We start from the raw sequence: 16,480 nt of genomic DNA on the forward strand, positions 1-16,480 counted from the left end.
AAAGCTGGTCAGGAGACTGCTCTTAAGGTTTGCACAGCAGGCCGACCAACCAGGAGATCCTGCAGACCCATGCTCATCCTTCATCATTTCCCAGTGGACTCACTCGAAGGCTTTACATTTTCAACTTTGTCCTGTTCATTTAATTCCCTGAATTTTTATGATCCCAGCAAAAGACTTTGGAGTTAAAGGACATGGATTTGAATCCTAGGTGTATTTATGTTGTTTGACTCTCTGGGCCTCAGCTTTCCCATCTGCAAAATGGGTACAGTACAACCAACCTCATGAGGCATTGTTGATGCCCCAGCGAGAGCAAGTGTGTGGTTGAAAGGAGAAGGACATGGAGTGAGTTGGGGAGACTTGAGTGTGAATGGTGGCCCTGCCTAGTATAGCGGTGTGAATTGTTTTTTATTGACCACTGAACCTCTCTGAGCTTCAGTACCTTCAGCTATAGAAATGCGAGTAATAAAAGTCAGGGACAGTCACCCCTCTCGCAGATCTGTTGTGCAGACTGAACGAGAGCAGGCCATGTCTGCAACCCCTCGAATGTTCAGAGCCCCTCTCGGAGGGGAGCACTCTTGTGTTGCAGGTTCAATTCACTCAGTCGTGTCCGACTCTTTGTGACCCCATGGAGCACACTGGGCCTCTCTGTCCTTCACCAACTCCTGGAGCCTGCTCAAACTCATGTCCATTGAGTCGGTGATGCCATCCAACCATCTCATCTTCTGTCATCCCCTTCTCCTCCCGCTTTCAATCTTTCCCAGCATCAGGGTCTTTTTGAATGACTCAGCTCTTCACATCAGGTGGCCAAAGTATTGGAGTTTCAGCTTCAGCATCAGTCCTTGCAGTGAACACCCAGGACTGATTTCCTTTAGGGTTAACTGGTTGGAACTCCTTGCAGTCCAGGGGACTCTCCAGAGTCTTCTCCAACACCATAGTTCAAAAGCATCAATTCTTCAATGCTCAACTTTCTTCACAGTCCAACTCTCACATCCATACATGACCACTGGAAAAACCATAGCTTTGACTAGATGGACCTTTGGCAAAGTAATGTCTCTGCTTTTGAATATGCTGTCTAGGTTGGTTGTAACTTTTCTTTCAAGGAGTAAGTGTCTTAATTTCATGGCTGCAGTCACCATCTGCAGTGATTTTGGAGCCCCCCAAAATAAAATCTCTCACTGTTTCCATTGTTTCCCCATATATTTGCCATGAAGTGATGGGACTGTACGCCATAACCTTTGTTTTCTAAATGTTGAGTTTTAGCCAACTTTTTCACTCTCCTCTTTCACTTTCATCAAGAGGCTCTTTAGTTCTTCTTCACTTTCTGCCATAAAGGTGGTGTCATCCGCGTATCTGAGGTTATTTATATTTCTCCTGGTAATCTTGATTCCAGCTTGTGCTTCATCCAGCCCAGCATTTCACATGATGTACTCTGCGTATAAGTTGCAGGGTGACAATATATAGACTTGACATACTCCTTTTCCTATTTGGAACCAGTCTGTTGTTCCATGTCCAGTTCTAACTGTTGCTTCTTGACCTGCATATAGGTTTCTCAGGAGGCAGGTAAGGTAGTCTGGTATTCCCGTCTCTTTCAGAATTTTCCACAGTTTGTTGTGAACTACACAATCAAAGACTTTGGCATAGTCAATAAAGAAGAAGTAGAGATTTTTCTAAAACTCTCTTGCTTTTTCAATGATCCAACAGATGTTGGTGCTTTGATTTCTGGTTCCTCTGCCTTTTCTAATTCCAGCTTGAACATCTTGAAGTTCATGGTTCATGTAATGTTGAAGTCTGGCTTGGAGAATTTTGAGCATTACTTTGCTAGTGTATAAGATAAGTGCAGTTGTGTGGTAGTTTGAACATTCTTTGGCATTACCTTTCTTTTGGATTAGAATGAAAACTGACCTTTTCCAATCCTGTGACTGGTGCTTAGTTTTCCAAATTTGCTGACATATTGAGTACAGCACTGAAATAGTTCAACTGGAATTCCATCTCCTCCACTAGTTGTTCGTAGTGATACTTCCTAAGGCCCACTTGACTTCGCTTTCCAGGATGTCTGGCTCTAGGTGAGTGATCACTCCATCATGGTTATCTGGGTCATTGAGATCTTTTTTGTATAGTTCTTCTGTGTATTCTTGCCACCTCGTCTTAATATCTTCTGCTTCTGTTAGGTCCATACCATTTATGTCCTTTATTTTGCCCATCTTTGCATGAAATGTTCCCTTGGTATCTCAAATTTTCTTGAAGAGATCACTAGTCTTTCCCGCTCTATTGTTTTCCTCTATTTCTTTGCATTGTTCACTTAAGAAGCTTTCTTATCTCTCCTTGCTATTCTTTGAAAATTTACATCAATTTGGGTATATCTTTCCCTTTTGCTTCTCTTCTTTTCACAGCTACTTGTAAGGCCTCCTCAGACAACCATTTAGCCCTTTTGCATTTCTTTTTCTTTGGAATGGTCTTGATCACTGCCTCCTGTACAATGTCACAGACCTCTGTCCATAGTTCTTCAGGGACTCTGTCTATCAGATCTAATCCCTTGAATCTGTTTGTCACTTCCACTGTATAATCGTAAGGGATTTGATGTAGGTCATACGAGAACGGTCTAGTGGTTTTCCCTCCTTTCTTCAATTTAAGTCTGAATTTGGCAATAAGGAGTTCATGATCTGAGCCACAGTCAACTTGTGGTCTTACTTTTGCTGACTGTATAGAGCTTCTTCATCTTCGGCTGCAAAGAATATAAACAACCTAATTTCGGTATTGACCATCTGGTCATGTCCATGTGTAGAGTCTTCTCTTGTGTTGTTGAAAGAGGGTGTTTGCTATAACCAGTGCATTCTCTTGGCAAAACTCTGTTAGCCTTTGCCCTGCTTCATTTTGTTCAGGTAGAAAGTGTGTTGCAGGTAGGAAACCTGTGTTGCAGGTAGAAAGGCATATTTCCTATTTTTCATGGAGGGAGCTTCTGAATGAAGTTTTCCCCGTAGGAGGTCTTGGCACTGAGCTGCCTCTTACGTCTTAACTGGCACAGAGGGATTTCAAGGAGGTAGAAGCATCACAAATGCCCATCTCTGCCATGCCCACATGGACAGTGCTTTTCTATCAGAGACGTGGTTCTCTTGCCCTAGGATTTCTTTCCCATTCCTAGAGGGCTGTGCCCAGTATGAAAATGCAGCATTTCACAAACTATTCGGTTTGAGGAGTTAATAGACAGTCAGTGTACATAAATATATTGAGGGCTCTGAGAAGCCCTAGGGAGGAGGGGAGGAAGATGGAACTTTCCTAATGTTTCTAAACATCTCTAACTCTGTTCTCCCGTCCGTCTGTCTTGGAGTCCGTTGTCATCCCTGGGAATACAATTTGGAAAGGACTCTGTAAGCAAAGGTCTCCTTATACGCTCATTTTCTCTAAAGCGAAGGTTCTCTTCCTCAGATCTGTCACTGCCCTCGTGGTCTTTGCCACGTGGTGTACTGCCCGTTACTCATTCCATAATGTTTATCGTGCAGTCCATTCACTTTTAAAAACTTTTACATGCCTTTCCAAGGATTCTTTATATCAGGGGTTCCCAATCTCTGGGACCTAATGCCTGATGATCTGAGGTGAAGCTGATGTAAATAATAGTAGAAATAAAGTGCACAAATAAATGTAATGCACTAGAACCACCCCGAAACCGTTCCTCACCCTCTGGTCCATGGAAATACTCTTTTCACAAAACTGGTCCCTGGTGCCAAAAAGCATGGGGACTGCTGCTGCTCTATATCATTTATGTGCCATACGTGGAAAACTGGTGTTTTTGAAACATACGGGAAGAACTGCCTAGGTGTTAAAATACGAACAGTTCGGTGAAGCCCGCAGACGATCTCCAGGATGTACCGCTTTGGGAGATCCTGTTCTGGTTCATCCTCTGTTTTTTTTTTTCATTTCCCTGAACTGTGAGGAAGTTCTATTCATCCCTACCTCCCTTCAGAGTGGAAAGAACTGGGTGGTTACTAAAGAGGCGACAGGGAGGGGGATGTCTTCGGGTTTCTCTTCCCTTTCACAGGATGCGCTTAATCATTGACCCATCCTGTCATCTCATGAGGTGGCAAAGGAAACGGCATTCTTATTTGATCATCAGGATCGATACATTCTATATGCTTCCTTTGTCTACAGATTCAAGTTCTATTGTGTGTTAATCACCCAGTCATGTCTGACTCTTTGCGACCCCTCGGACTGTAGCCTACCAGGCTCTTCTGTTCATGGGATTCTCTGGGCAAGAACACTGGAGTGCGTTGCCATTTCCTCCTCCAGGGGATCTTCCCAACCCAAGGATTGAACCTAGGTCTCCTGCGTTGCAGGCAGATTCTTAACTGTCTGAACCACCCGGGAAGTCCAGAGTTCTATTGGCTGGTTGCAAATTAGTCATTCAGAGCCTAGGAACTATTTTCTCGGGCCATTGGCTTGTTAGGTGTTTGTTTGTGTGTTGGTTTGGCTGCCTCAGGTCTTAGCTGTGGTGCGCACACTCTCTAGTTGTGGCGAGGGGCTCAGTAGTCGTGGCACTAGGGCAGCTCCTGCCCCCAGACCCTCTTGTCTTATTTGTGTTACTCAAGTCTCGTCTGTCTGCCTGCTGTGGTCATTTGAGCCTGTCTCTCATCCTCAGATTGTTACGAACATCAGTTAAAATACTGGGCTGGATAGAACCACATGCACGACGTGACCATGTCAGCGTCCTGGATTTGCCATCAGAGCGCAGTTACAGGAGGTGTAACCCCCAGGGGAGGCTGGGCCGAGGGTACACAGGACCGCTCAGTAATATCTTTGCAACTTTCTGGGTCTATAAGTACTTCAAAATAAAAATTGAAACAAAGGCCTCATCTTTCCCGGAGTCAGTAGCCAGTTGCCTCCCTGGGGCAGTCGGTGTGTCCTCCCGATGTTCGTGTTTGTGTCGGGAGCAGCTCTACTGACCCGACAGTGTTCCTTTCCCACGGAAGCCAAACAAGGTCACTGAGGCAAAGTTGGCTAGGATGAATTTATGGTTCCTAAAGCTGCCCATCAATGGTGTATTCTCTACGACATCTCATCATTTTGATGAAAGTTGGATTTGTATTAAAGTTTTTGATCTTCGCCTGTTAGGTCGATCTCTGTTGTGGCATGCAGGATCTTTAGTTGGGGCATGCTATCTCTTAGTTGTGGCAGGTGGGATCTAGTTCCCTGACCAGGGGTCGAACCCAGGCCTGTTGCATTCGGAGGGTGGAGTCTTAGCTGCTGGACCACCATAGAAGCCTTGATATTTAGATAGTGTTAAGATGTTGTTAAAAGATGCCTCCAAACCAGAAGAAAAGCAGCCTCTTGAACATTTCAGTACTGGCTGCAGAATTGACAGTGAACTAGGCAGCTGAGGCGGTGGGGGGGGGGGGGGGGCTTGGATGGTGTGCTTGGGCAAACTGAGGCTTGACAGCCCGACACAACTCACCAGTTGGTGGGCCTGAGTAAACCTACCTCTTCTTGCCTCTTGCACAACATTCTGAACGTATCACTGTTAAATTAGGCCATTTGTTGTTCAACCTAAGTCTTGTCCTTGCAACCCCATGGACTGCAGTTCACCAGGCTTCCCTGTTCTTCATTATCTCCTGGAGTTTTCTCAGATTCATGTTCACTGAGTAGATGATGCCATCTAACCATCTCATCCTCTGTTGCCCCTTTCTCCTCCTGCCCTCAATCTTGTCCAGCATCAGGGTCTTTTTTAACGAGTCGGCTCTTCACATCAGGTGGCCAAAATATTGGAGCTTCAGCATCAGTCCTTCCAATGATATGCAGGACTAATTTCCCTTAGGATTGACTGATTTGATATCCTTGCAGTCCAAGGGACCCTTGAGCGTCTTCTCCAGCCCTGCAGACCGTACAGAGATGCATATCAATTTCTTTTTGTCCCTTATTTTAGGCTGTGTGCTTGGAATTCACACGAGGGGATTAGGAGTAAGCTGGGATGAGTGACAAGAGCTGGCAGGGGGATCCAGGAAAAGCAGCTGTGTCAGCATGTCCGCTGGGGAGTGTTTTCCTGCCCGCAGATCTCGAGATTCCTTAGTTGTTTATTAGCCTCAGACACTGGCTCTTTGTATCACAGAGAAAGTGCAGCTGCCAATAGAAATATTTGTGACAGGCTGTCTAGGAGGAGGACGATAATTAAGAAACTCCTTCATGTCTGACTTTCTTTCCAAGTTTCTGAGATGAATGCACAGTTTTAGGCGACACCTCAGTATATGGTCGTGTCTGCAGTTGGTACTTGTGTTCTTTCTGCCAAAACACAGTGCAGAAAAGCACAATGCAGAGTGCTGTCTCTGTGGGCTGAGGTATAGGAAGATGCATCAGAAACAGAGTCAGTGATTTACAGTCCGTAGTTTTTCCACTGAGCATATATGTGGCATATTATTACCAAGGAATGGCATCTCCATCCATAAATAGATGGAATCAGAAGCTTACCTTGGTGAATTGTTAAATGAGATAAACCAGTTGCAGAAAAATTTATAGTAGGACCCGGCTGCATAAAGTAAACTCTGTGTGTATCAGGTTTGTAGGGACCCTGTGAACATGGAGGAGACATGAAATGTGTGTACCAGAGGTTTAATGGTGGTTGCCATGGCGAAGGATGTGTGGGACAGTAAACAGAGGAAAAAAGTCTTCAAACAGAAAAATTTTGAGGCGTGTGAAAGATGTTTCACCTGTGAATAATTATATTCAGTGATGTACGTATGTGTGCATGTTCAGGTGAGAGTTCATAGGATGGAAGTAAAAATGTTGTTGTTCTTCCGTTGCTCAGTGGTGTCTGACTCTTCATGACCCCAGAGGCTGCAGCACATCCCTTTCCTTCACCATCTCCCGGACCTTGCTCAACCTCATATCCGTTGAGTTGGTGATGCTGTCAGACCATCTTGTCCTCTGTCGCCTGTCTGTCCTCCTGCCTTCTGTCTCCCCAGCCTCAGGGTCTTTTCCGAGTCGGTTTTTTGCATCAGGTGGTCAAAGTATTGGAGCTTCAGCTTTAGCATCAGTCCTTCCAGTGAATATTCAGGGTTGATTTCCTTTAGGATTGACTGCTTTGATCTCCTTGCTGGTAAGAGACTCTCAAGAGTCTTAAGAAGTTAGTGAGATTTATTTCAAGGATTTTTAGTGGAATTTTTACATTCCTTCTTAAATGTGTTCTGATTGAGTATTTTGCAATGAGTGTTTTATTTTTTATAGTCATAAGAGACACCCAGTCATAACGCTGTTTTCATCGTAAGGCAATATTCCAGCATGTGTAAGAACACTCAGGCTAAAAACCTTGTTGGATAGGGAATGCGTAGAAGCAGAAAGTGTGGAAGAGGCATTTGTCTCTGGGGCCAAGGTAAGAAACCAGTTTCAAATCCCAAGAGAGACAGAGAAGCGCTCACTGGGGCCTTGGAGACATAGACCTGGGTTTGTATCCAGACTGTGTGTCTTACGTATGACCTTGGCGTTGGCCATGTGACCTTCTCCGTGCCCCAGCTCCTCTCCTGCAGAACGACATATTGTTAGGTACTTAAGAAACATGTCTCCACTGAATGAAGAGCGGATGAATGTATATATGCGTGCTTGATTCACTGAGGTCATATTTGTAAAGTCTGAACTGTGTGGTAAGTTCTCAACAGATGGTCTTTTTCTCTCCTGACCTTCATGTCCTAGTCCTCAGCCAGGGTACCTGGAGAGTGAATTTAGTAGAGTGGGATCTTGTCACTGCCCGAGTTTCAAGCTTCATTCTACAGTCTCACATGGGGAGAGGGGTGGGGCATAACTGCTTTTCATCATTGTACCACACTTTGCTCATCTGTAAAATGGGGGTTGTTGTGTTAATATGTACCTTGGAAGGTTTGACTGAGATAATAAAGACTTTATGTGGTGCCTGGCAAATAATGTTTAATACATGTTCAGTTCAGTTGCTCAGTCGTGTCCGAATACATGTAGTAGTTACTAAAAACACTGAGTGTTCCCCAAGTAAACAATACCTATGTGTTTCTGTAAATGGACACACTGTAACTTTGTCCATTTTTAGTTTCTGTAAACACTACAGAATGCCTGACACAGCCGGCACCTAACAGGTTGTTAGACTCAAGTAACCTGGGGACAGCACATGCCAGCATCCTGACTGTGTGGATGCTGAAACCAGGTAGCGCTTATTTCCACCATGAATGAGCGGTTCTTGAAGGTGTTACACAAACGCGCCTTCGCTAACGTTGTCATTTCCAGCAATGATCTCTAAAACAGAATGTATTAATATTTACCAGACGCACACTGTGTATTTTCCTTACACAGATTCTCTTCCTTCCTTGGGTCTAAGTTGCCAATTTTAAAATACATTTTTCTGACATTCTTGTACCCACAGAGAAAATGAAGTACTCAAAGTGCAACTGAAGAAATACGTAGGCGCTGTCCAGATGCTGAAAAGAGAAGGTCAAACAGCCGAAGGTGAGGGGCAGAGGGAACCCGAGTGGGGCGGGGGCTGCACCTTTTCATCTTGATCACCCCTGTGCCTGGCCCGGCAGACACTCAGCATGGGATGAATACACCTGCAGATGAGTTAGAAAAACCGTGCTGCTTAGGATCCTGGAAAATTAATTAGATGAAAGACCCTGCTCTTCATTCTTGCAAAACTGTAAGACTTACTTGCTAGACTGTTAGCAATCATTGTATCAGTCTGTGCAGTTAGGGAGTTTTATGACTAAAGTCCTAAGATATTTGCAAGGTGGTGAACTTGTAGCATGATTAAGTCATGTCAGGCCATGGGTGAACGCAACAGAATGCCAGAGTGGCAGAGAACCAGTGGCGTTAGGCTGATCAGGCTCCAACCCCAGCTCCAGTTCTGTTTCTTAATCTCTCTGTACCTCAGTTTTCTCATCTATAAAATGGGGGCAGCTGGCAGCCCCTGTCTCATGAGGCAATCCACGTAGACGTCTTAGCATAATGCCTACCAGAGAGGGAGTACTGAGTAAGTTGTTCAGTCACTAAGTCTTGTCCAACTCGTTGCGACCCCATGGATGGCAGCACACCAGGCTTCCCTGTCCTTCACCATCTCCTGGAGTTTGCTCAGACTCATGTCCTTTGAGTCAGTGATGCCATCCAACCATCTCATTCTCTGTTTTCCCCTTCTCTTCCTGCCATCAATCTTTCCCAGCATTAAAATCTTTTCCAGTGAGTCAGTTCTTCACATTAAGTGGCCAAAGTGTTGGAGCTTCAGCATCAGCCCTTCCAATGAACATTCAGGGCTGATTTCCTTTAGGATTGACTAGTTTGATCTCCTTGCAGTCCAAGGTCCTCTCAAGTCTGCTCCAGCACAGTTTGAAAGCATCAATTCTTCGGCGCTAAGCTTTCTGTATAGTCCAACTCTCACATCTGTACATGACTCCTGGAGTAGAGTTTAGCTGCAAATAATAATAGTATTCTTGGTCAGAAATACGAGTAGATAGAAAAGTGATCACCTGGCCAAGATCCCGCTGGATAAGGTGGCGCTGTATGCTTCCTCCCTGTGTAGTCCAGCCGCACTTTAGCTGCCGTGACTCTGCTGAAGCCTTTCTGAGGTCAGCCTGAAGACAGGGTGTTTAACTTTAGCTGAAGTGTCTTGCGACCTTCAGCCAACTGACCAGAACAAGATTTTCTTATACAAAAACAAGCCCTCGGAGTGTGGACGTTTTAACAGAGGGCAGTATGCTCTATGCCCACAGGTCTTGGGAGTCAGCCAGTCCTGAATTCGAGGTCAGGCGCATCCTCCATGACTTAGGCGCATCCTCACTCCTCTTGGAGTGACTTAGCCATCTGAAAGAGGAAACGCCACACCAGTGTTAGAGGAAATCACACCAGTGGCGTGAGGGTTGTTGTGGGGATTTACCAAAACAGTGGCTGCAAAGCCTTCATTCATGTGGCAGCCAGTGTACAGTTGGTGTCCGGTACAGGTAGTTATTTTCCTGTGTCATAGAGGCAGGATTATACTCTCAGTGTGATTTGCATAAAAAGACAGGATTATACTCTCAGTGTGATTTGCATAGTAATATCATGAAAGATTGGAATTTTTTTTGAGTGTTTGTATTTATTATGGTCTCCATTTGATGAGGTTCAACACGTTGATTTTCTTTCTGCTTTTCTTTGATAGCATGCCTTGCTTTCTTCATCACTAGTTTGTAACTGCTGCCAGTCTGGGGGTTATCACTGCAGCATTAATCTTGTCTTTCTCAGGGGGACCATCACCCTTTCCATATGGGTACTGCTTGTGTGGCCCGGACTCCATCTCATTACACTGGGTTGTGTCTGCGTTGGCCTTGTGACTCCTCACTTCTCATCTTTGTTTCCCCAGCACCTGGCTTTTGCAGCCATTCATTTCATTCACTGCATGTTTGGAATGAGTCGTTTAGCCCTTTATCCTTTCCAAGCAAGTTCAAGTCTATTCACATTTGACTCAGTAATCCTGGGATGAGCAGGTGTTTCCCCTGTGTTTTAAAATATTCATTATTAGAGGTTCAGGAGAGCTTAAAAGTCTTGTCTGTGGCTTTGGGGTGGAAATGAACTCCGGTCATTTCCTTCTAAATCCCTGATTCTTTGCCTTATGAACTTCTGAACTCGTGTTCAGAGGCCTTTCCTGGGGAGCCAAGTGCCTGTGCCTCATCTCGGGATCACGGGCTGGGGGGGCTCTCGATTTGCACGTTTCGATGTCTGACTCTTGTGCAGGTGACCTGTGGACTGCGCCACCACCGTTCCTGAAAGCTATACTCTGCCCTCACAGAAATTTAATTTGATCCTGTAAGAAAATTAAACCTGGGGTGGGGAGTACCACTGGGCTTGAGTTTGGTTTAAAATCTGCAATACTATGTAGTACATTTCTGAGTAGGAGCATTTTTGGAATGAGTCGTCCCCCCCGAGCCCCCAAAACAGAAGCTACAACATACAGAAGGGTTTCTCACCGCAGCCAAAGTCAGTTTTCCAAAGACCCAGCCTGAATGTGCTGAGCCAGAGCTGGGCATGTGATAACCCTTAAGTGGAACAGAGCAGAGAGGATGAAGCATGCCTTGCCGCTCATTTGTGGTCCTTTTCTTGTTTGTTGCTCAGTTGCTTGGCTCAGTTCAGTCACTCAGTTGTGTCTGACTCTTTGTGACCCCATGGACTGCAGCACGCCAGGCCTCCATGTCCATCACCAACTTCTGGAGTTTACCCAAACTCATGTCAATTGAGTTGGTGATGCCATCCCACCATGTCATCCTCTGTTGTCCCCTTCTCCTCCTGCCTTCAATCTTTCCCAGCATCAGGGTCTTTTCCAATGAGTCAGTTCTTCACATTAGGTGGCCAAAGGATTGGAGTTTCAGCTTCATCATCAGCCCTTCCAATGAATATTCAGGACTGATTCCCTTTAGGATGGACTGCTTTGTTTTCCCTGCAGTCCAAGAGAGACTCTCAAGAGTCTTCTCCAACACCACAATTAGGAAGCATCAGTTCTTCAGCACTCAACCTTCTTTATGGCCCAACTCTAACATCAGTACATGACTACTGGAAAAATCATAGCTTTGACTATCTAGAACTTTGTCGGCAAAGTCCCTTTTGCAGTCTCTTACCACTCTATTTTCACCAGGTCACAGAAGACCATCTCCCATATCTGGGAGTCATCCTGGGTGGAAGGTCTTTAGGAAAGTCCTTCAGTGCAGGCACGAACTGAGTGATGCCCTTCTCTTCCTTGTTTAAGTCCAGCATTTTATTCTTTCTTCCACTTACGTAAAATTGTGAGCACCAGCTAACATGCCAGACACCAGCAAGCAGCCTGATTGGAAGATGTGCTTTCGGAAATTGTGTTCTGGCCTTTCCAGTGCCTTTACCTAATTTTCAAGTGATGTCATCTACTACTCAGAGAAATTGGGGCTCACTCCTCAACCCCAGCCAGCTGCTGATTCAATTTGTTGAAAACTATGGAGTATGTGCCTTGGCCAGATTGGGGTGCCTTGGGGTGCCCTTGTCAGGCTGTGGTATCTTGGGGGTGTCCTAGACAGGTTGGGGTGGGGGACTTGGTGTTTCCGGGGAGCTGGGGACAAGGGGAAGGGGGAGGTTGGCCAGGGAGAGTCTTTTCTGATCCAGGATTTGCGTGGCTCCTGATGTTAGGTGGACATAGAGGTGTGGACCAGCTTCTCAAAGTCTAGGTGAGAGTTCAGAATGCTTTTTCCACTAGAGAATCCTTTTAGGTTGAGGCTATAAAGCTTTTTCTTTTCTTTTCTTTTTTTTTTTTTAATCATTTGGACAACAAATTGTGAAACTGAGCTCATCAGTAGGGAAAAGGGTGAGAAATCACTGAAGCCCCAAATGCCTTCGGGATTGAATAGATGGCTGAGGGCTATGTTGGGATCATTATATTCATTGTTGTTGTGGGAAGTGCCTTCAAGATGAAGAAAAAAAAGGTCAACTTAAAATGGACCTTTAGAATAGATTGCTGACAATCTTTAAGATGTCAGTCGGTAACTTTATTTCAGTTCTGAGGTTATCATGACTCTCCTTCCTCCTCATGTTCTTGATGAAACATCGACGTAGGCATCTGACAAAAGTGTTCCAAATGATGTCTTTATTACTGACAGTTGGTTGGAAACTCCAGTTTGACTGAAGCCAGAATCACACTCCCCAGTGCATTGTCTCCCAAGTATAGCGCCCGGGACCCCCTTGTGAGGCATTGTTGGGTCTGCTGAATGATGCCCACCCAGTGGGGACCAAGGAGGAGGACGATCCAGGGGGGCCGCATTCTCTGTTTAACCCAGCATCTCCATTTGGCGGAGGCTCTCACAGTCATGTAGGAGGTGGGGAGTGAGGCCGAGTGTGTGTTAATGGGGGATGTCTTCTCATGGATGTGTGGCCCAAGGTGGGGGCCCTTTGGTTAAGACCTGTGATGACGGCAGATCTTTCTGGGTGCCTCCTGAGGGAGACGCCAGCAGCAGGGCTGGGTCAGCAGTGGCGTTCCCTGAGTAGGCATCTCCTCCATCACGCCTGACCATCTGGGGAAAGGCTCTGTCAACAGAAGAAGGCTTGTTTCACCTGTAGCTGTGACATTTATCTCCAAAGGAGTCACCGCATCCTAGTCCCTGTACATGTCCTGACCGAAATAGTGGTCATGGCCAAAGCGTTTGGAAATCACTGTGCATTCCACATTCTTCTTGCTCGTCGTAAATGACATTAGTGGACGAGGGACCCCTGTGCCAAAGACACTGAGGACTTCCCCAGGGCAACTGACTTAGAGGCCAGGTAAGTTTCTATGCCTCAGTTTCTTCCTCTGTAAAATGGGAACTGTAAGAATACCTTCCTTATAGGGTGTTGGGGGAAGAAGGGATAAATTAGTATATGGAAAGCACTTAGAATAATGTCTGATATGTAGCAGCCACTCAGTAAATATGACAGTTATTGTTATTGCTATTTTTACTGTCTCACTTTCTCTCTCATGGCCCCTGTGAACACTTGTAAAATTAGGATTTATTAAAATAGTATATATACTTAAGAGGTTGTTGTGAGGATTAGCTGTTAAGAGGTGTGATTCAGATGACATGCTGGGATCTAGAAAACGCTGGGGGTGGGTGGAAAGTCGGGCCTCCAGAGATGTCTGTGTCCTGATCCCTGGAATCTGTGCCCACACCGCCTTCTGTGGTGAAAGAGACTAGTTGTTGCTGTTCAGTTGCTTAGTCATGTCTGACTCTTGTGACCCCATGGACTGCAGCCCGTCAGGCTCCTCTGTCTGTGAGATTCTCCAGGCAAGAATACTGAAGTGGGTTGCCATTTCCTCCTCCAGGGAATCTTCCCAACCCAGGGATCAAACCCACATCTCTTGCATTAGCAGGAGGATGCTTTACCACTGAGCTACCAGGGAAGCCAGAGATAGACTTTCCGGATGTGATTAATATAAGGGTTTTGACAGGCAAAGGAGAAGAAGGCAGCAGAGGATGAGATGGTTAGACAGCATCACTGACTCAATGGATGTGAATTTGAGCAAACTCTAGGAGACAGTGAAGGACAGGGGAGCCTGGCGTGCTGCAGTCCATGGGGTTGTAAAGAGTCAGATACGATTTAGTGACTGAACAACCACGGGGTTGCGTCTGCATCTGGGGAGTCTGGGTTCTCTGAGTGCCCCATGGTGGGGGTGGGGCTGGTCTCATGGAGGTCTTCCCTGCAGAGCAGCCCCTTGGTGGGTGTTGGGCTTCTCCTGGGCTTTCCCAAGGAGCATTTGCCCGTGAGTTGGAGCTGGTTCTCAGTACCAAGGAAGAGGTTCTACAGGGGCAGCTGAAGGTGGGATTCCAGACGCGCCCGCGTCCTCCTGCGTCACGCGGCTCTGGCCGCCGCCCCCGGCTGGCGTGGTGGCCGTCTCTGGCTGTGTGGTGTTAGGTTGCCTGTGCTCCAGCTTCTCTGGGCCTGGCGTCCTCACTCAGAGTCAGCCCCGTGATGTCGATGAGGCCCTACCCTCCATCCTGCCTTTGACCTCAGCCGACTGGCTCCAGCTGGGCCTCAGGGCTCTGCTAGGCTGTCGGGAGGAGTTCTTTCCCGTCAGGCCTGGAAGGCTGGAGCCACTGTAGTTACCTTGTCTCCGAGTGGAGCCTGAGTGTGAGGCCGTCACACAGGGCGAGGAGCTGAGCTGAGAGGCAGAGGGGCACTGGGGGTCGATCGTGTCCTTCGAATCCCCGAATCCAGCCGTCCTGATGTGACGACGGTTCAGCCCTAAACGTACTGTTAACAAGAGCAATAATTCACTAGCTTCCCCTGCCACTGTCTTCAAGCTTGGGTTGGGTTTCCGTAGCTTGGATGCACATGCGCTCAATTGTGTCTGATGCTTTGAGAACCCATGGGCTGCAGCTCACATGAGATCCCTCTGTCCATGAACTTCTCCAGGCACGAATACCGGAGTGGGTTCCATTTCCTCCTCCAGGGGATCTTCCTGACCCAGGGAGAGAACCCTCGACTCCTGCATCTCCTGCACTGGTAATCGAATTCTTTACCATTGAGCCCCTGGGAAGCACAGTCATGGCAAACTGTTTGCTCTTTGCTGGATGCAGGGTCTGTTCTGTCTTCAGGGGGAGCTGTCGTTTCTCTGAAGCCTGTCTTTCCTAACCTGCCGTGTCTGTATGTTGTGAGGTCCTTCCTTCTGGCCCCCTCCTCTCATGAGGTCCCCTCCCCCAGAATCATCTGTCCTGGCCTCCGTAGTCAGTCCTATTCTGTGGTGATGGATTTTAAGGCTGCAAGCTCTTGTTGGCATCGCCGTTTAATTCATCAGCCACAGGCTCAGGGGCAGAGGGAGAAGCAATGGCCTGTTGCTGGTGGAAATCAGAGTAATCAGCAGTGAGAGCAGGCGATCAGGGGGAGGAACTTGATGGATGAGGGAGGCTTGGGAGCAGTTTTAAAAGTTTAAGAAATAAAAGAAGTTTAAAAAAAAAAGAAAAGGAAGCTGTCAGCCTGTGTGCCGTGTCGTGTCTCTGCCTGCGTGTGACTCGCCCAGTGACCCCTCGCTCCCACACCTGCCTGCGCTCCATGTGCTCCTCGGGGTCTCACTTCCCCGGGCTCTGGGAAGTGGGGCGGGACCGTGGAGAAGCCTGGTCCTGTAATGACGCAGCGTCAAAGGCGAGAGGATTCACGGAGCTTGGGGGCTTCAGGGTGCGTGTGGTACTGTGGGACCTTTCAACCTGCAGCTTCCCTCAGTGGCTGCAGGCACTGGGCTGTCTCCGTTGGTGGCCGCATATTCTTGTCCCCCGTGTGCACACAGGCGGAGAGGTCTTCGTTTGAGGCAGGCTGCTTTGGTTGCAACGGAAGCAAGCTTGGGAGTCGTGTGCGTGTGTCTGGTTCTAGCGCGATCAGCACTGGACCTCGTGGAGACTCTGCTAAGATCTCGTCGCTCTGCTGTTTAAAACTCAATCCACAGTTTAAAAAAAAGATTATTTTGGTTGTGCTGAGTCTTTGCTGCAGCCTGCAGGGGCTTCCTCTAGCTGTGCACCACAGGCTCTAGAGCACATAGGCTCAGTTGTTGTGGCACGTGCTCTTCGTTGCCCTGCAGGATGTGGGACCTTAGTTCCCTGACCGGGGCTCTAACCCACGCCCCCTGCAGTAAAGCACAGAGCCTTAACCACTGGGCCACCAGGGACGTCCAGTCTGGACTTTTTGATGAGGGCCTGCAGTGCTCGGCGTGGTCCGGCTCTTCCCTACTTCCCAGCCCCGTCTCCTCCTGGCCGCACTGGCCTTACCAAGTAACACCTCTAGACCTTGGCTGTTGCTCTCCTTCGGGAATGCTTCTCCCTCATCTCTGAAAGGCTGGTCCTGCCTCGTCAGGCAGTCCCTGTTCAGGTGTCACCTCCCCTGGCCACCCCGCCTCTCCTTCCTCCTTCGTCCCGTCGCTTCCTTGATCTAGCGCCTCAGCGTGTCTCGACTGTCTCTTCCCTTCCTTGTTCACTGTCCGTGTTCCGCCCTGCAGTGTACCGTTCAAGGAGCAGAGACCTTGCCTGTTCTTCCCTCT

At 47.3% G+C, this 16,480-nt stretch overlaps 1 protein-coding gene across 2 annotated transcripts in view; it reads left to right on the plus strand.

Annotated features, from left to right (window-relative positions):
* SNX29 (sorting nexin 29) overlaps positions 1-16,480 on the plus strand; it is a 603,019-nt gene that overhangs the window by 214,159 nt on the left and 372,380 nt on the right. For both annotated transcript variants that reach the window (XM_069569984.1, XM_069569985.1), the window contains exon 14: positions 8,366-8,448. In XM_069569984.1, the coding sequence (XP_069426085.1) occupies positions 8,366-8,448 (83 nt within the window). The remainder of the gene's footprint in view (positions 1-8,365; positions 8,449-16,480) is intronic.

The sequence above is a fragment of the Ovis canadensis genome, chromosome 24, assembly GCF_042477335.2.
Source record: "Ovis canadensis isolate MfBH-ARS-UI-01 breed Bighorn chromosome 24, ARS-UI_OviCan_v2, whole genome shotgun sequence".
Classification (NCBI taxonomy): domain Eukaryota; kingdom Metazoa; phylum Chordata; class Mammalia; order Artiodactyla; family Bovidae; genus Ovis; species Ovis canadensis.